Source organism: Saccostrea cucullata, unplaced genomic scaffold, assembly GCF_032062105.1.
Source record: "Saccostrea cucullata isolate Sc308-1 unplaced genomic scaffold, CSIRO_AGI_Scuc_v1 ctg614, whole genome shotgun sequence".
In the NCBI taxonomy this organism is placed as follows: Eukaryota; Metazoa; Mollusca; class Bivalvia; order Ostreida; family Ostreidae; genus Saccostrea; species Saccostrea cuccullata.
In genome coordinates, this window is record NW_026929124.1 from 41,933 (window position 1) to 61,240 (window position 19,308).

A 19,308-nucleotide genomic window follows, 5' to 3' on the forward strand; every position below is an offset into this window, starting at 1 on the left:
TAATAAACATTGAGCCCTCAACCAAAACTTGAAATTAAGGATCCCTGCAATCTAATGAAAATTAGATATTAGTTACCACTCGCATACTAGCTACACTAAACATCTAACAACATCCCATAGAGGGTCACATCAGAGGTCAAATTTGGAACACCTGTAGACTTATTCACTTCAACAAATAAATGATTTTGCAGGCAACATTTTGATTGGTTGATATAATTTGACCTCTGACTGGACCCTCTATAGGATGTTGTTAGATGTTAGAGTAGCGAGTATTCGAGCAGATCTAACATCTAATTTTAATTAGATTGGGACCCCTGGGTTTTGATGTAATGGCTGGGCAGTATTGATCATACTGTGAAAATGCCTAAATTCTTTCGAAATCTCTCCTGTAGCTTTAGCAGATAAACCAAGTGCATGGTAATGATGAACAAGGATGCCTCTATTAAAATTGTGAAATTAAGTCATGGCTCCTAGGTCAGGGAACTGATGTTATGGCCGAGATTTATCGATCATATGAAAGTTTGTTTTTTTCTGAAAATCTCTTCCCTATATTTATCAGACAAATTAAGTGCATAGTTATGATGAGCAAGGGTCCCTTTTCCAAAATTTTGAATGAACCCTGGAACAGGATTTTTTTAATGTTTAGGTGGGGCTTTATTGAATATATATAGTAAAAAATATGTGAATTTAATTTTTTTCCCTATATAATCATTACAGCCCTGCCCTTATACAAAAACCTTTGACCCAGAGGGGCATAAAATTTACAATTTTGGTAGAAGCAGCCTTCCTCATAACTGCATTTAGTTTGTTTTCATATTACCCAGGAGCAGAGAAGATTTTCAAAGAATTATTGCATTTTCACTATATGATAATTTAGAGCCCCTACCCCAACTCCAGAATCCCTGACCCTGGGGCCATGAAATTCACAATTTTGGTTGAGGGTTCAATGCCGACAACAATCATGCCAACAATTTAGCTGCTTGATTTCCTGAAGTAAAGAAGATTTTAAAGATTGCTATAATTTTAAGGGTTTTTGTCCCACCCTCAGGCTCCAGGGGGGTAGGGGCCATGAAATTAAACAAAAATTACTCCCCTTCACCCATAGATGTTATATGCCAAATTGTTTGGAAATTGTTTGGTGTCAGAGAAAGAGCTGAAAATGTTAACACACGATACACTACGATTGATGAAAACTGAAAGGTGACCATAATTTTTTTTTTTCGATTCATCAGAATCTCTGTGCAAGAAAATATGAAACTAATGTAGAAGTGTAGATTCATGATTATGATTTACATCATGATTCACATCATGACCCCTTGATTGTAGGGTGGGACCACAATAGGTGATCAAATTTGTTTGAGGTAAACATTAATTTACTACCTGTAGTACATGTATTTATAATGTACTAAGAGTCTATGAATAAAATCTGAATCTGAACATAATGTGCCAAACAAACTCAGTTCAATCACTTTAATCATTCACATGTCAAAAAATATCAGACAATAGTTTTACATTAGGAATACATGTACATGTACTGACTTCATACAGTGTGATATTAGGAAACAGTCTGTAATCCAAAAGGTCTCAAAGCCTTGTTCTTGTTCATATAGCAAATAAATGTCAATTCAAATCATTGTTTCTAGGTATCTCATGACTTTAAAAAAGTCTGTTCTTTACTTTAGTATTACATGTATAACTTCAAAGGCTTTCTACCATATTTTTTTCTTGCATGGATACATACTGATAAGCAATATTGATTACACATCAAAGTACAGACATTCAAACAAGAATGTATATAGTGATTTTTTCCTTTGATATTGTATCCACATATTATCAGTAAAGAACTTTATTCCTGAAACACCTTTTTTTATGGAAAGACTATGATTAAGTACATTACAAGAATTTATCACAACTGCTATTGATAAAAATCAATAACTCTTGGTATACACAATATACAACCATTGGTTCTCTTAAATTCTAAAGCAATGCAAAATTCATATTACCGGTAAATGATGAGATACATTCCATGGAAATTTTGGTACATAAGACAGCTCTATATAGACAGAATACTATTTTATTTGTTTTGTTTTTCTGGTGTAATATATTCAAGCAAGTTCAAGCTGCATTAATGACCCATGATTATATTTAAAGTACATGTAATATGCATGTATATTTTACATTTCTTTGAAATCATAAGCATAATATATACAGGGTTATTTTCGCACCACTTTATTTTTGCCCTTTCACACTTACAAACAGTTTTGCCCTGTTTTAAATTTGCCCAGTCACAATTTTATTAAAGAAAATATACTGTACTCTTTAAATTTGCCCCCTTTTTCAATTCGTCCAAGTTTAGGGCGATAGGGGTGAAAATGAAATGGGGGCGAAAAATTCCCTGTATACAGTATTTATACCTGTGTAGCTATAGCATATTTTATAGGCAACATAACAAACAGTGAAAAATACTGAGTTCATCACACAATCTCAAAGGGTGACAAATAATTTTATCCAAAACAAAACAAAGTTACAAGTTCTAACCAATTTATGTTTTTAACAGATCAATACACGTAATCAGATGACAACGGAATAAAATGGCTCACAAATGATCCTGAGTTTGTTCTCTTTCCCCATGGGGGTCAATTTGCATAAAATTGATGTTGAAAGGTCACAGAAATCCATTCACGCATCATAATCATCATCTTCAGCGGAGTTGGGTGGAGTTTGTTTTACATGTGATGGAGCTACAGGATTTATGCTAGACTGAGACATGTTCTGTCCTTGATCACATGGGGGTGGGGCCTTGGGGTAGACCGGCAGATGGGAGGGGCCAGGCATGGGGGCTGATGAGTGATTCATGCCTGGATGGGATTCGTGTGGTGGAGGCATAGGATTCATATGAGGTGGGTAGGGGTATCCTAATGAAGGGGGATAGGGATATCCAGATGACATGTACATAGATGGGCTGTATGATGGGTTGTTACATAGATTCAGGGGTTGTGTCTGTTGTGGCCTAGAAAGAAATAAAAAAACATTAAAATGTACTATCAAGCCTTTGCAATACAGTATAATTCTGTAAAACTGCTAAATATTCAACAATTTGGTTTAAGAATCTTATTTTCTACGATCCAATGAAAAATTTATTTTTTAAAACAAAATTATTCCTTTTTCACCAGCTCTGCAATTTTCTTGTGCACCTGTATCAATTCTATGGTACTTACATGTGATTATTCATTTGCATAGAGTAAGGATTATGCATTCCCTGTGGGGGTAACCCAGGTAATCCTTGGGGAGGGTAGCAACCTGGTGGAGGGTAAGCTGGGTGGCTGGGCATACTGCTGGTGGATGGGTAGGACATCATAGCCTCAGGGTTCTCTCCCGAGTTGATGGGATTTGGGTACGTGGCCGAGGGAATTCCCTGGTGTTGTTCATTGCTACTGCCTGAGGACAGCTGTGTGTGCTGACTGCTCTCTTCATCTGTCTCAGTACTGGAACCATTCTCATTCTCTTCCTCCTGTAAGAAAGAATTCAGTTGTATACATCCAAGATACAATGTTTAACAATCTTTTTTTTTTTTACTTCTATAGAATCTTGATAAAATTTATCTGGCCCATAAAACAGGTACCTGGTACTTTGCCTTATTAATCTAAACTTGTCACTTAAGACTACGCTAACCTCTGAGTTGCTTTCTGATGAATTCTTTTTTCTTTTCTTTCTACCTTCTGTTCTTTGTTTTCTTGGTCTAAAATGAAACAACCATATCCAGATTCAACAAGAGGTCAATGGGCCACATCACTCACCTGAGCATATTGGCTAAAACGAGAGGCCCATGGGCCACATCACTCACCTGAGTAACTTGGGTGATTCAGTTCTTCACCAGATGTCCCCTCTTGTAAATACCTATTGTGGCCCCTACCCCCTATCTTATCTTGATTTTGACAATTTAATAGTTACACTACCCAAGGATGCTTCCACGTAAGTTTTAGCTTTCCTGGTCCAGTGGTTCCTGAGAAGAAGATTTTTAAAGATCTGTCCTGTATACTTCTATGTAAAATTTGGATTCTCTATTGTGGCCCCACCCTACCCCCAGGGGTTATGATTTGATAATTTAGAATTTACGCTACCCAAGGATGCTTCCATAAAAGTGTCACCTCCAATGGCCCAGTGGTTCTTAAGAAGAAGATTTTTAAAGATTTTTTCTATATATTTCTATGTAAAACTTGGATTCCCTATTGTTGCCCCACCCTACCCCCAAGGGTCATGATTTTAACAATTTAGAATCTACATTACCCCAGGATACTTCCACATAAGTTTCAGCTTTCCTGGCCCAGTGGTTCTTGAGAAGAGATTTTTAAAGATTTTTCCTATAAACATGTATATTTCTATGTAAAAATTGGATTCCCTATTGTGGCCCCGTGCTACCCCCAGGGGTCATGATTTTAACAATTTAGAATTTACACTACCCCAGGATGCTTTCCTGGTCCAGTGGTTCTTGAGAAGAAGATTTTTAAAGATTTTTTCTATATATTTCTATGTAAAACTTGGATTCCCTATTGTGGCCCCAACCTACTCCAGGGGTCATTGTTTTAACAATTTAGAATTTACTCTACCCTAGGATGCTTCACATAAGTTTTAGCTTTCCTTGCCCAGTGGTTCTTGAGAAGAAGATTTTTAAAGATTTTTTCAATATATTTCTATGTAAAACTTGGATTCCATATTGTGGCCCCACCCTACCTCTGGGGGTCAAAATTTTAACAATTTAGATTCTACACTAACAAAGGATGCTTCCACATAAGTTTTAGCTTTCCTGGCCCAGTGTTTCTTGAGAGGAGGATTTTTTAATGACCCCACCCTATTTTTGTCTTTTCTTGATTATCTCCCCTTGTGAGAGGACCTGGCCCTTCATTTTAACAATTTAAACTCCCCTTCATCCAAGGATGCTTTGTACAAATTTTGTAAAAATTGGTCCTTTGGTTCTTGAGAAGAAGTCGAAAATGTGAAAAGTTTACAGACGGACAAAATGTGATCAAAAAAGCTCACCTGAGCCTTAGACTCAGGTGAGCTAAAAAGGCACGAATCAGTTAAGTATTGAAAAGTAGGGCTTTAATTTTATACTACCTGAGAATACTTCCACATCAATAACAATGGCTTTACTCTTCTTGAAAAGATTTTTTCTATATATTCCTTCGTAAAAATTTCATCCCCATTTTGGCCCCTCCCTATTCCTGGAATCATGATTTTAACAAATGTGAATCTACACAACCTAATGATGCTTCCATATCAATATACCTAAACAAGGTCTTTCCATTCTATAGAAGGAAATTTTTCCTAGATTCCAATTAAAAACTTTGATTGTTTATTGCGGCCCCAACCAACTCCCCAATCCCATCATGATTTACCATTTGAGCAAACTGAATTTGAACAAACTTGATTCGAAACTGGGGCCTTATGTGTCACAGTGGCCTTCTGTGCAAGTGGGCACGAAGAGGACAGGTGAGGTGGGGTGATTTTAAACTACCTGAGGATGTTCCATTTAAATATGACCAATCAAGGCTTTGCTGATCTCCAAAAGAAAATTTATAAAGATTTTCCTATATATTCCTATGTAAAACTTTGATTTTCCTTTGTGGCCCTGTGCTACCCCCAGCGGTCATGATTTGAAGAAACTTGATTCTACACTATCTGAGGATGCTTTCATATAAGTTTTATCTTTCCTAGCCCAGTGGTTCTTGAGAAGAAGATGTTCAAAGATTTTTCCTATGTAAAACTTGGATTTTTTTTGTTGTGGCCCGCACTACCCCCAGGGGTTATGATTTGAAAAAAACTTGATTCTACACTACCTACCTGAGGATGCTTCCATATGAGTTTCATCTTTCCTGGCCCAGTGGTTCTTGAGAAGATCATTTTAAAAAAATATTTTCCCTATGGGTCATGATTTGAAAAAACTTGATTTTACACTACCTGAGGATGCTTCCACATGAGTTTCATCTTTTCTGGCCCAGTATTTCTTCAGAAGATTTTTAAAAATCATCATTATTTTTTTCATTAATTATGAATTATCTCCCCTTGGAAGAGGGTGTGGCCCTTTATTTTAACAAACAAGGATACTTTATTGCAAGTTTGATTGAAATTGGCCGAGTGGTTCTTGAAAAGACGGACAGACAGCTAGATGGACGCCGGACAGAATGTGATCAGAAAAGCTCACTTCAGCCTTTGGCCTTCCCTCACAGATTGATTCTATACATTAGTACCTGGGTGTTTTTTGTCGTTTTGTCATGTCTCCAGTGTTCAAATCTGTATCCTCCTCTGCTTGATGGTCGGGCACGTTTGCCACCAGGTCCTTTAGAAAATCAAACTTCTTCTCTTGATAAATGGTCTGCTTGCTGTAAAATAACACAAATTCAATCAATTCAGGTGTCTTAAGGATCTAACGTTGAACATGATTTAGCTGAAGATAAGTATTTTGGAGAATTTTTTTATTTTCCTGAACAATGTAATTTATATTCATAAGTATTCACTCACATGTGGGATGTTGTTAAGGTTTTAGCATTCCTGGTTTTTGTGGTTTCACTGGTTTTCATTATTAGAGTTTCTATGAATTTCTCCAAAGCTCTAGCTTTTAGTAAAGTTAAGAAACATAAAATCTGATGAAATAAACAGCATTTAAAGAGGATTTGTATCATATATGAATACTTTGAATAGCAAAAAAAAAATGTGACCTTGTTTTGATAAATTAAACAGTTAAAATAAATTTAAAATAAAATGACAGGATTTGTTTTGTAATTGGTGCTTTAAAAATCCTACAGTGGAAAATCTTAAATCTATCCACCTCTTCGTTAAAGTTGGGTAAAGTTTATTAACAGACTCTCTGCTCTCTTTTCTTTCAAACTCTCTGGATTGAATGGCCTTCATTTTCAGATGCAATGAAAAAACAAGGGTTCCTAAACTACCATGTAAATGTATGTTCTCAATTCATTTTTGTTGATGGCTACACACTGAAAGGATACATATAAGTACAGGTACTGCAGCTGCCACCTTGCCCACATCTTCATCAGTTTGCATGATTTTCTTTATTCGAGCCTAAAAAAATAAAAATAAAAATTAATACTATGAATTATTTTTCTAATCTTTATGAAGCCTCAACATCTCCAAATTGAATTGTAAAACAATCTATTGTACAGAGCCAAAGAAAATTTCCTTTGCAAGGTTTTGGTTTGACATGCTGTAAAGATATACATGTATCTGTATTTTGTGTCACCACCTAAAGACAATGGAAAAACACTGGGTGCGTTGGCTGACAAAAGTTACCACTGGTAGAATTTTTTTACCATTGGTAAGCCAATGGTACCAAAGTTTGCCGAATAAAATTACCATAGGTAGATTTTTCTGCAGACAAACTAGAGCTCTGTTAGTGATGGTAACTTTTTTAATGACGTCAAACAAAATGGAGGGTACTGATCGAGTCGGCCCAAGTAAACAGAGAACCCGAGAGATCTCTAGGTTTACCAGGTGGTATTTGGTAAATTCAAATAAATTTTATGCATAACAGAGTTCATTTTTCCTCTATAAATCATTTTCTATCTATAAAATTAATAACAAGATTATTCTATAAAAGTTTTCCCTTGGGAAAACAAGAGGCCCATGGGCCACATCGCTCACCTGAGAAGCTTTGACCATTCTGTTCTTTACCAGATTTCCCCCTTGTTATACATAATGCATCCCCACCCTACCCCCCCTGATCACAATTTAGACAATTTGAAATCTACACTTCCCCATGATCCTTCCATGGGCACATATGTTTCAGCTTTTTTGGCCCAGTGGTTCCTAGAATATTTTCAAAGATTTTTCCTGAAAGTAAAACTTTGATTCCCTATAATGGCCCTGCCCTTCCCCCGGGGGTCATGATTCCTACTATTTAGAATTTACACTATGCTTCCACATAAGCTTCACTTTTTAAGGCCCAGTGGTTCTTGAGAAGAAGATTTTCAAAGATTTTTCCTATATATTCAATATAAAACTTTGATTCCCCATTGTGGCCCCGCCTCCCCCGGGGGTCATTATTTGAACAATTTAGAATCTACATTATACCAGGATGCTTCCACATAAGTTTCAGCTTTTCTGGCCCAGTGGTTCTTGAGAAGAAGATTTTCAAAGATTTTTCCTATATATATCTATGTTAAACTTTGATTCCCCATTGTGGCCCCGCCCTTCCCCCGGGGGTCATTATTTGAACAATTTAGAATCTACATTATTCCAGAATGCTTCCACATAAGTTTCAGCTTTTCTGGCCCAGTGGTTCTTGAGAAGAAGATTTTCAAAGATTTTTCCTATATATATCTATGTAAAACTTTGATTCCCCATTGTGGCCCCGCCCTTCCCCCGGGGGTCATGATGTGAACAATTTAGAATCTACACTATACCAGGATGCTTCCCCATAAGTTTCAGCTTTTCTGGCCCAGTGGTTCTTGAGAAGAAGATTTTCAAAGATTTTTCCTATATATTTCTATGTAAAACTTTGATTCCCCATTGTTGCCCCGCCCTTCCCCTGGGGGTCATGATGTAAACAATTTAGAATCTACACTATACCAGGATGCTTCCACATAAGTTTCAGCTTTTCTGGCCCAGTGGTTCTTGAGAAGAAGATTTTCAAAGATTTTTCCTATATATTTCTATGTAAAACTTTGATTTCCCATTGTGGCCCCGCCCTTCCCCCGGGGGTCATGATTTGAACAATTTAGAATCTACACTACCCCAGGATGCTTCCACATAAGTTTCAGCTTTACTGGCCCAGTGGTTCTTGAGAAGAAGATTTTTTAATGACCCAACCCTATTTTTGTCTTTTCTTGAATATCTCCCCTTGCGAGGGGATATGTCCCTTCATTTTAACAATTTAAATTCCCCTTCAACCAAGGATGCTTTGTACCAAGTTTGGTCAAAATTGGCCCAGTGGTTCTTGAGAAGAAGTCGAAAATGTGAAAAGTTTACAGACGGACAGACAGACGGACAGACGGACGGACAGACAGAAATGTGATCAGAAAAGCTCACTTGAGCCTTCGGCTCAGGTGAGCTAAAAATTGAAAAAGTAACAAATCATTGTAATGTTTTTACCATACCTATATACATAAACTCTGTGTATAGGTGTGAAACATCTTTTTTTAAATGTGGTTTTTCTTGACTGAAAGTTTCAAAATCTTTATTTTAATAACTTTTTAGTGTATTTAATGTAGAATCAAAATTTCATTAATTTAATTATTTTACATTTGACAATCCGGAAGACAAGTTTGAAAAAAATTCTGTTGTGGAGAAGTACTTTACTGTACTGAAAAAGTATTTCTGAAAGCATTCTCTTGCTGCAAAATGATGCACGAAGCAAGAATAATAATATTGGTTTGACATTTTCTTCTAAGAAATCTGTGAATGTTAACAATGGTATACACCAATGTCACAAATGGTACACCAATGGTGCCATTGTTAACATTGGTGAGTTTCCTACCAACTCTACCCAAAATTAGAATACATGTGGGTCCAATGGTACCAACGGTACAAATTGTTGTGAACGCACCCACTGTCGTCACCTCTGGCAGTTTTTTGTAAGGATATTAAATATTTTTACTGTACTGGTTGTAAACCAGAAGTCTCTGATGAGACTGTAGTTCTACTGGTCTGTATGTTTAACAAAGGAAAAGTAGCACTTGGTTTTGAAAGTTTGCAACAGGCAACAATAAATAGAATTATTTATCTTAGTGTGGTCTACTTGTGTGCCAAATGATATTGAAATCAGACCAAAATTGTAGGTGGAGTAGCGTTTTAATATTTCACAGAAATTTCTATTTTTAGAAACCATGGCAACACCATTCATCTAAATAAGAAACCAAAGCACTAAATTATGTACCTTAGTGTAATCTGCATGTGTGCCAAGTTATATTGAAATCAGACCAAAACTGTAGGAGTAGCGTTTTAAAGAAATTTCTGTTCTTAGTAACCATAGCAACACCTTATATCAAAATCAAAAATCGATATACTAAATTATGTATTTTAGAATTGTCTACTTGTGTGCCAAATTATATTGAAATCAGACCAAAATTGTAGGTGTATGGAGTAGCGTTTTAATATTTCAAAGAAATTTCTATTTTTAGAAACCATGGCAACACCATTCATCTAAATAAAAAACCAAAGCACTAAATTATGTACCTTAGGCCAAAAAAAAATAATAGTCTTGTTTCCTGCTACCAGCCTAAAAAAAATAGGGTAGGTAGGTCGGAAAATTATTTTATTTTTTTATTTCATTTTATTTTTTCCAATGGTATTTGTAGGATATGAAATATTACAAAACCAAATTGAACATGTCATTGGTCAATATTATCGTTTAAAATAAGTAGTGTTTCATGCAGGTCCAAATTTAAAACATATATATTTCATGAAATACCACTTGAATGTATATTTGTTTCACTTTTGGATCATAAAATTTTCGATTTTCCCTCAAAAACTAAATAAAAACTTTAGGGTCGGGTGCAAAAAAAATAGGGTAGGTCGGGTAGCAGGAAACAAGACTATTTTTATTTTTGGCCTTAGTGTAATCTGCATGTGTGCCAAGTTATATTGAAATCAGACCAAAACTGTAGGAGTAGCGTTTTAAAGAAATTTCTGTTCTTAGTAACCATAGCAACACCTTATATCAAAATCAAAAACTGATATACTAAATTATGTAATTTAGTATTGTCTACCTGTGTGCCAAGTTAAATTGAAATCAGACCAAAACTGATGTAGGGGAAGTATAGCATTCTTTAAAGGAATTTCACTGAAATTTCTATTGATAATAACCATGGCAACACCGTTCACAGAAATCTCTGACCAGCAGAGCAAAAATATTAATTTTCATTCAATTCATTGATATCATTATCAATCATTCAATGTGATCATTGATTTCTCTGTCACTAACAGATTTTATCATTTTCACGTTAGAAGTAGAAAATAGCAGTGTCTTTTCTTACTATATAAAATTTTACAAAAGCATTTACTCTGTTATAAATCACTTCTTACATAACATTAATTACAAAAAACAATGATTCCTAAGTGAACATTTTTGGACAAACCGGCTGAAAAGAGGGGGGTGTATTAAGCATTTGTAAAACATTCCCTCTTCGTGATTTACGTGCTAATAAAGAAGTAAACTGAAGAAATATTGATTAAACATACTGGTGGAAACCGGGCACTGAATTTCTTCTTTTTGCTAGGCATTTCTTCCTGGATTTGTAACCTTTTCAGTAATTTTTCTTCCACCAGCAAAAAAATTTCTCAAACCGGAAGTTAGCATAACGAGTTAGCTCATAGGTGGTCTGGGAAAATGGTACCTTTTCATGTTAAATGTAGGGACATTTGGGATCATTGGAATTCTTGGGGTTAATTATTCAAATTATTATTATTATTTTCAATTGATTTATACATATGAATAATGTATTACTTCCAGTGATTTTTTGTGTTTTCTTGTCATTGATAGTAAAAAAAAAAGGGGGGGTCTTGAATTTTCATATAAAAATAAACTAGTTTGATTTAAGTTTCAAAGATATTTAACAGAAGCAACTATTTTATCAATCAAAAAAGATTCAACAATATAATTTCATACAGTGAATAAAAAATACCCTTATATCAATTTAAGTACCATGATACGGACCAAAATGCTTAGGGGTCAATATATATTGCACCGCTTACAAGCTACAGGAAAATAAACATGTCGGAAAGTAAATTTTGCTTGTGTTGACTCGAACAGTTGAGACCAACTGATACATATTCAAAGGATGTAGCTGTCTTAATTAGGAAGCATTTAAGGTAAGATATGTTTGTATTCCTTAAAGAGAACACGTAAAATTATCTTTATAGTATTCAGAGCACATTTTTGTGACAAGTTTTTCCATCTAGGTTGAAGTTCACTTTCATTTCTATCAATGTCAGTTAAACTTACTTTTTTTACTTAGTAGCATCAATTCATTAGGATTAAATAAGTGATAATGTGTCCCTATTAATAAATGTAAGACAACTGGTATCAAGCATAATCCAGTGGGAAATGACATATCACCTTGTCCGTAGTCAGGTCCTGTCCAAAGACTATTTCTACCTACGTAGGTATTAATAGCTACCTAGGTATTTAAAGCTACCCAAAGTAGCTATTTTTACCTACTTTCTGCTGTACTTGCATTTTGTGGCCAAATGCAGGAACGGCGCAACATGGTGAGCACAAAATTTCTTGATACAGTCACACTGATGATAAATATGACAAAAATTTTGCGAAAAAATGAAAACTTCGTATATTATTAATTTTGCATAGAAACTAATGTAAAATTGCCAATTTAGGAAGTAATCATTTTTTTGGCCAAAATTTTGTCGTTTTCATGATTAGTGTGACCGTATCAAAAAATATGGTATTCACCAAGTTGCGCCGTTTGGTCTTTTGGTCGCAAAATGCAGAAATTATATAAAGTAGGTAAAAATAGCTACTCTGGGTAGCTTTAAATACCTAGGTAGCTATTAATAGCTACGTAGGTAGAAATAGTCTTTGGACTGGACCTGGTAGTCACTCTTTTGTAAACATTTATGTAAAGTTTATTTTTAAGTTAGCAATAACAATAATTCCTCTTTACAAAAATAAAACATCCCCACTTTTTTCAAATTTTTAGGTATTACCTTATTGATAAATGTCATTATTATACTTCTGTTAAAATGTTTCCTATATAAAGTTCAGAAGGTAAAATAGCTATCTTTTATAGTTCACGCATAGCAAAGCTATACCCCGGGGGTATAGTTCTTGCTATCCACCCTCGGAAAATTTTCATGCAATTTTTGCCTCCAATTTTGATTTCCAACGATAGATCTATCTACTGGTGATGTCATAATGACTTCAGTAGCATTGTGACGTCATCAGGATTTCAGATTATTCTTGCAGTATTATCTTACCCCGAAAAAATTCAAACCTCAGAAATTATATTATACATCAGTATAATAAAACGCTTATCCACTGTTTGTGAGTGGGATAACTCTTTTATCAAACCCTTGACAGAAACTATTCCCCTCGGGCAAGCCCTCGGGGAATAGTTCTCTGTCGCGGGTTTGATAAAAGAGCTATCCCACTCACATCCAGTGGATAAGTGTATATTATACTTGCTAATCAGGGTTTTCCCTGAAAAGCCTGAAATTAGCAATGTCTCACACCCTACTTTTGGCATCTTCACTGCTTTTTTTTTTTTTTAACTGTCATTTGATTAATCAAACATAAGTTGATGATGCGACCATTAGGGCAAGCACAGATACTGAGATTGCTATTCAGATTTACTTTAGATCCGGCTATGAAAACTGCATGTAATATTTGTTACATACATGTATAGACTTTGACGTCTTTTGACATTGTTGCATGTGTTTGCATATTTTAAACAGAATGTTGGTACTGAATTTAATTGTAAAATTGTGACTTTTTCCGAGGTATCTGGTTTGGACTGGAATTTCCTCTCATGTTAATGTAAGCTAAAGAGCTTGCTATGCAAACACCTCTACATGCTGATAACTGCATCTGCAATTTAAAAAAATATGTAATTTCTGCCTTTCAGATTGCTATGAATTAAAAAACTGTGGAAAAATGTGTGACCATCGGCACTTGCGATCTCCTCCACCAGCAGGCATCGTTGATCATGTTTCTTTTCTTTCTGACAATCTTGGTGAATTAGTGGAGAACTCCGATTACAGTGATATTACTCTCGTTGTGGAAAATGTACCATTTCCTGCACACAAAGTTATTTTGGCAACAAGATCAGAGTATTTCAGGTACATTAAATGATACACTCCAATATTCTGTCAGTAATTTCGATATTAATTATTAAAATTTTAACTATTTATCTTTAAATATTTAACATTTTAAAAGACATATTTTTGTTTATTGAAAAAAAATAAACAAAATTACCAAAATAAAAAAGTGAAATTAAAAAAAGTGTTCTCTATGTTTTATATAAAATATGTTCATATCTCGCAGCTTGTTCAAATTATAAAAATACTGGTAATCTCTGTTGTTTAGAGCTCTTTTGTATGGTGGGATGAAAGAATCTCAGCCAGGCACTACACAGGTGGAACTGAAGGACACCTCTGCCTCAGCGTTTAGCATCCTGTTGAAGTACATGTACAGTGGACGTCTTAACCTGCTAGAAATCAAGGTAACATCTAAGATCCTGAAACAGACATGGTTGCATTATATGAGATTAAGATTGACAAGATTTCCTTCTTGTTAACTTGATTCTCTATGCATGTCTTCAGAAAATTATTCATATTTCAAACTCCACCTTTTGCCATATCTTTTTCCATGTTATGTTATTCTGTTCTTCTACATTATTTCCTGGAAATAATATTAGTTATCCAGGTTCAATCAAGTGTGTACGGGGATTTACCCTGGGTTTTATTCCATACATGGAATATGACCCGATGTAAATCCCTGTACACCCTTGCGTGGACCTGGATAGTGAATTTATTTCCTTTGTACCCATAAAAATGCTTTGTAAACATCAGAGTGTGTCTCAATCTATCGATTAGATAACTACGTACTACAATGCATAGTGACGTCATGTTATTTGGTTTTTATCATAGAGAATGTATGCATTGTGACGTCACGTTTTATTTACACCCGGCTCAAGTCGGGTGCAAGGATATTTACACCCGACTTTGTAACCAGTCAAAGCTCGTATTACAAGCTAGATAGGAAATAAAGATCTTTGTACACTATATCCTTACACCATGGAAAACTTCTGCCAAATCTGGTCTTTACAGAATGCTGCTCTGTGTTTCAATAGGATATTCTTCTTATAGTCAAAATATGATAGATATACTTATTCTAGAAATAACATGCATTTTTTAAAAATTTTATTTACAGGATGAAAATTTGTTGGACATATTGGGGATGTCTCATCGCTATGGCTTTGTAGATCTTGAAACTGCTATTTCTGACTATTTGAAGGCAATTTTGAACATCTCGAATGTCTGTCTGATTTATGACATTGCAAACATGTATCATCTTACTTCCCTGTGTCAAGTTTGCAAGGATTTCATTGACAGAAATGCTCAAGATATTTTGGTGAATGAGACTTTTCTTACCTTGTCTCAGGTGAGTTTTCAGATCCATTTTAAAATGATTAAAGCTTGGATTTTGAAAGATATAACTAGTTTATGCTCTGAAGGATATGTACAACTAATGTTCAGATTAAGGATCATTTTGTGTATTTGTATTTAGTAAAAGATGCAAATGTTTAGTAGAACTAAGAAGAGGAAGAGGAAATTTGTGCTGTAACATATAGATGCCCTGAAATTTACATCTTACATTGAAGGATTATTTTGAAATGCTATGAATTTTCTTTTTTCAGAGTTCAGTCAAAGATTTGATATCAAGGGACTCCTTTTGTGCCCCGGAGAGTACAATATTTAATGCTGTGGTTAAATGGTCCGAACACAACCAGGGTCAGGACCCGAGCCCCATTCTGCAGTGTGTGAGATTACCCCTGATGACCATGAATGACCTGCTGAACGTGGTCAGACCTACGGCACTAGTATCAGCTGATTCCATACTAGACGCAATCAAACTGCAGTCAGAGAGTCGGGACATGGAACTCAATTACAGAGGCTCACTAAGTCAGTAGACAGGATTTGGTTCTTAATGAATTTTAAATTTAGAATCATAAAAAAAAAATCAAAATAACTACCGATACATGTACTTACTTGCTGTTTACTTCCAATCTTTATATCTCAGTTGACAAAGAAGAATCAACAATATTTATCTTATAAAAGTAATTTTACTCTCAATAATGAAAGGATGAATCATGATTATAACTTATTTCAAATACATGTACATATATTTTATTGGGAAATATTTTTTATACATTATATTAACATGCATATACCCTGAATATAGTTCCAGAAACAAACATAGCTACACAGAGGTTTGGAGCCCAGGTAATTCGGGGGGAGATGAAAAATTCACTTCTTGATGGCGACTGTCAAAATTACGATCTGGACAGAGGGTTCACACGTCACCCTATTGACGATAATTATGGACAGGGCGTGGTGATTAAATTAGCCAGCCCTTACATCATCAACTGTATCAAACTATTGTTGTGGGATAGGGATATGAGGTAAAAAGAGAGAGAGAAAAAAAAATACATAAAAAACTATTTGAAAGCTTTGTTACACATTATTCATTCACTTTACTTCATTGATAGTAAAACTAAAAGAAAATAATTTCTTTAAAATACTACTTGGGTATCTAATTCTTTTAAAAGAAAGTCAGTTTAAGCTAGAGATTTGTTTACTTTTCTTACTTGATTCCTACTTGTTTGATTTATAGGTCCTACTCGTATTACCTGGAAGTTTCTATGGATGACAAGGACTATGAAAAGGTGGTGGATCACAGTAAATACCTGTGTCGGTCCTGGCAAACACTTTTCTTCCAACCAAGAGTTGTCAGGTAATAGCACTCATGTGGAAATGCTAACACAGTTTCCAGTCTTAATAGGGGTGTATATAATGAAATTTTTCCAAAAAATTGGTGTGCACTCTAGATAATTACCTTGGCTTTACTCATTAGTATTAGACATGAAACATCTTTATTATGATATGTGGGTATCCTGTAGTATTCATTCTGGTTGTTTGTTTGTTCACCCATCTATCTGCTATTTTACCTGTCTACTTATAATGTAAATTGAAATTCTTATAAATATGAAAAAAAAATCAAATTCCTACATCACCAACCTCATATATGTAAGTCTTCATGGAGCTCTGGCTAGTTTTCTAGTGTTATGTAAATACATTTGTTAAAACTATATTTAATATTGTTTGATATATGTCTTTCAGATACATAAAGGTTGTTGGAACTCATAACACTGTCAACAGAGTGTTCCATCTTGTTTCTTTTGAATGCCTCTTCACAAACAAACCTTTTGTGTTGGAGCAGGGTTTAGTGGGTGAGTAACAGATTTCTGTAATAAAAAAGAAAAAAAAAGAAAGAAAGAAATTCCATGAGTGGAAGTCTCTGTGTAAGGGAAAATATGAAGAGATTATGTACAATAATGAAAAACTTCGATAATCTGAATAACATGCTTAGTTATTGATTGAACAAGATTTGATTGGAGGTCAGGCTAATCAAGCTCTTTAGTCTTAACAGAAATCTGAGTGTAAAATTAGACAAGACATTAGCAGTATTTGATGAGTAAGTTTTTATTTGGTATCTTTAGTTCCATCTGAGAATGTTGCCACAATAGCAGCAGGTGCCTGTGTGATTGAGGGGGTGAGTCGCAGCAGGAATGCCCTCATTAATGGGGACACCAGGCACTATGACTGGGACTCGGGCTACACCTGCCACCAGCTGGGGAGTGGGGCCATTATTGTCCAGCTAGCCCAGCCCTACATCATAGACACCATGAGGTAAGGGCTCTTGTCATTATAATGTGTGTGAGATACCACTTTTTCACCAAACTGCTTACCATAATTGTTAATAAAAGATAAAAAAAAAAAATGAAATGTAAGAGGAAAAATCACCTATGAAATCTTCCATATTTTCATCTGCAGAGCTCTATACTGAGTCTCTTCCTTCCATGTTTTACTTCAGGTTGCTGTTGTGGGATTGTGACGACAGGAGCTATAGTTATTATGTAGAAGTCTCCACAGATCAGAAATCATGGTTCTCCCTGGCTGACAAGCGCAAGGAGCAGTGCAAGTAAGTGTCCACTTCAAAAATCAAGAAATATTAAATGAATATAGTACATGTATCACCCATGATAAGGTGCCAAAGAAAAAATAACTACATGTAGTGTAATGTAGATAATGTCCATTAGGGCCTAATTGTGATTTTTTGAATGTTGTATATGTAGTACCATTTTTATTCATGATTGATTTTCCATTAAATGTGATTTGTTGAATGTTGTACATGTAGTATTATTTTAATTGATTTATTTGTAGATCATGGCAAGTTATTAAATTTGAGAAGAGACCTGTAACATTTGTGAAGATTGTTGGAACCCATAATACAGCAAATGAGGTAATGAATTGACTTTTTATTAAAAATATATCATCTACTTCTGTTACTACCAGTGTGCATTTGAATACACTTTCAAAACAATAATCATGGTCTTTTTCACCTAGGTTTTCCATTGTGTTCATTTTGAATGCCCTGCAGAGATGACCAACACTGCTAACAACAATAGTGTCCCATCTCCTGCAAGTCCCCAAGCCCCTGGGCCCAGGTCTGCCAGCCCCTCCCCCAGACCCAATATGCACCAGTCCCAAAGTTCAGAGACTTATGCAAGTGCAGAGTACTCCCCCCATGATGCCCCAGAAGCCGATCGATTGGACAGCAACAGCTCTCACGAGTCGGAAAACTAGCTTCTGATTGGACAGAATTTCTAAAGGAGAGTGCAATTTTTCTGTGATTTTGTGTTACAGTCAGGAGAATAAATATTCCCTGATTTAACACAGTTGTGACTAATTGACATAGACAGCTTTACAGTTTTTTTTTTTTAAGTTAGAACAAATTTAAGCATTCAGATGTATATGTACAGTGTATTTTATTTATTTTGATACTGATGACTCTTTAGAAAGAGTATGTTACAGTTAAACAAAATGAAATTTGCTTTACACATAAATGCACTTTAGAAAGAGTGTTTTAAATTTGTTTTTTTCTTAAGTTGATTGTATCATTATTTATTCAAGGAAACAGGAATTAATTATTGAAGGAGGAAATCCAAATTATCAATATGACTAACATTCATTCTGTCACATGAAGAGCGTAGATTTGATATCTTAATGATTAAATGAATGTAAAAAATCTCTCAATTTGGTGCATTTATTAGGTTTATTTATGGTAGAAACTAGGGCTAAATTTTGTCTTATACTTGTATTCCTGTAAATACTAGTAACCAAAAAACGCCTCATGAAAATTTACCAACCATGATTTAGCATCTGATCTTTGTGAGAAACCAGAAATACATGTAAACCCATTTGATTAGGAAAATAAGTACCGGTAAACTGTTAGAAACAACACTCCAGTATTGATGATTTTCCTAATTGTTTTTATATTTATCTAATTTTTTAAATGTCCACATGATGCCACTACTGTACAGAATAGCTAGATTCAAATCAAAATCCAGTCAGATATTATTTAGTGATTGTTAGATCAGTCACTGCATTGTATTTTATTAGCAGAAAATTAAGTAGCATTTGTGTGCAGTGAGAAATGTTAAAGATATTTCATATTAAATGATGTTGGTTTTTTGCATTAAATTAAATTTTGATTCA

General features: G+C 34.8%; 2 protein-coding genes across 2 annotated transcripts; one reads left to right on the forward strand and one right to left on the reverse strand.

The window, feature by feature from the left end:
- Positions 1-1,455: 1,455 nt before the first annotated feature.
- Positions 1,456-11,314, reverse strand: LOC134279854 (dr1-associated corepressor-like). The gene is made up of 7 exons (XM_062762272.1): positions 11,194-11,314; positions 7,005-7,077; positions 6,520-6,613; positions 6,249-6,380; positions 3,673-3,739; positions 3,219-3,511; positions 1,456-3,010 (listed from the first exon to the last, which is right to left on the reverse strand). The coding sequence occupies exons 1-7, from the start codon at positions 11,233-11,235 to the stop codon at positions 2,680-2,682; spliced, it is 1,032 nt and encodes a 343-aa protein (XP_062618256.1). The 5' UTR covers positions 11,236-11,314; the 3' UTR covers positions 1,456-2,679.
- Positions 11,315-11,713: 399 nt separating this feature from the next.
- Positions 11,714-19,308, forward strand: LOC134279843 (BTB/POZ domain-containing protein 9-like). Its single transcript, XM_062762257.1, has 12 exons — positions 11,714-11,823; positions 13,593-13,806; positions 14,054-14,189; positions 14,900-15,130; positions 15,387-15,651; positions 15,932-16,151; positions 16,364-16,483; positions 16,870-16,979; positions 17,250-17,439; positions 17,624-17,731; positions 17,974-18,052; positions 18,157-19,308. Exons 2-12 carry the CDS (start codon positions 13,622-13,624, stop codon positions 18,394-18,396), a joined length of 1,884 nt encoding a protein of 627 aa, XP_062618241.1. The 5' UTR covers positions 11,714-11,823; positions 13,593-13,621; the 3' UTR covers positions 18,397-19,308.

Coding starts and splice junctions, on each gene's coding strand:
- LOC134279854 (XM_062762272.1), bottom strand. CDS start 11,235: ATGCCTAGCAAAAAGAAGAAATTCAGTGCCCGGTTTCCACCA. Junction 6,381..6,519: donor ACCTTAACAACATCCCACAT/GTGAGTGAATAC, acceptor GTTATTTTACAG/CAAGCAGACCATTTATCAAG. Junction 3,740..6,248: donor AAACGACAAAAAACACCCAG/GTACTAATGTAT, acceptor GTTTCATTTTAG/ACCAAGAAAACAAAGAACAG.
- LOC134279843 (XM_062762257.1), top strand. CDS start 13,622: ATGTGTGACCATCGGCACTTGCGATCTCCTCCACCAGCAGGCATCGTT. Junction 15,131..15,386: donor CTTTTCTTACCTTGTCTCAG/GTGAGTTTTCAG, acceptor TTCTTTTTTCAG/AGTTCAGTCAAAGATTTGAT. Junction 17,732..17,973: donor AAGCGCAAGGAGCAGTGCAA/GTAAGTGTCCAC, acceptor ATTTATTTGTAG/ATCATGGCAAGTTATTAAAT.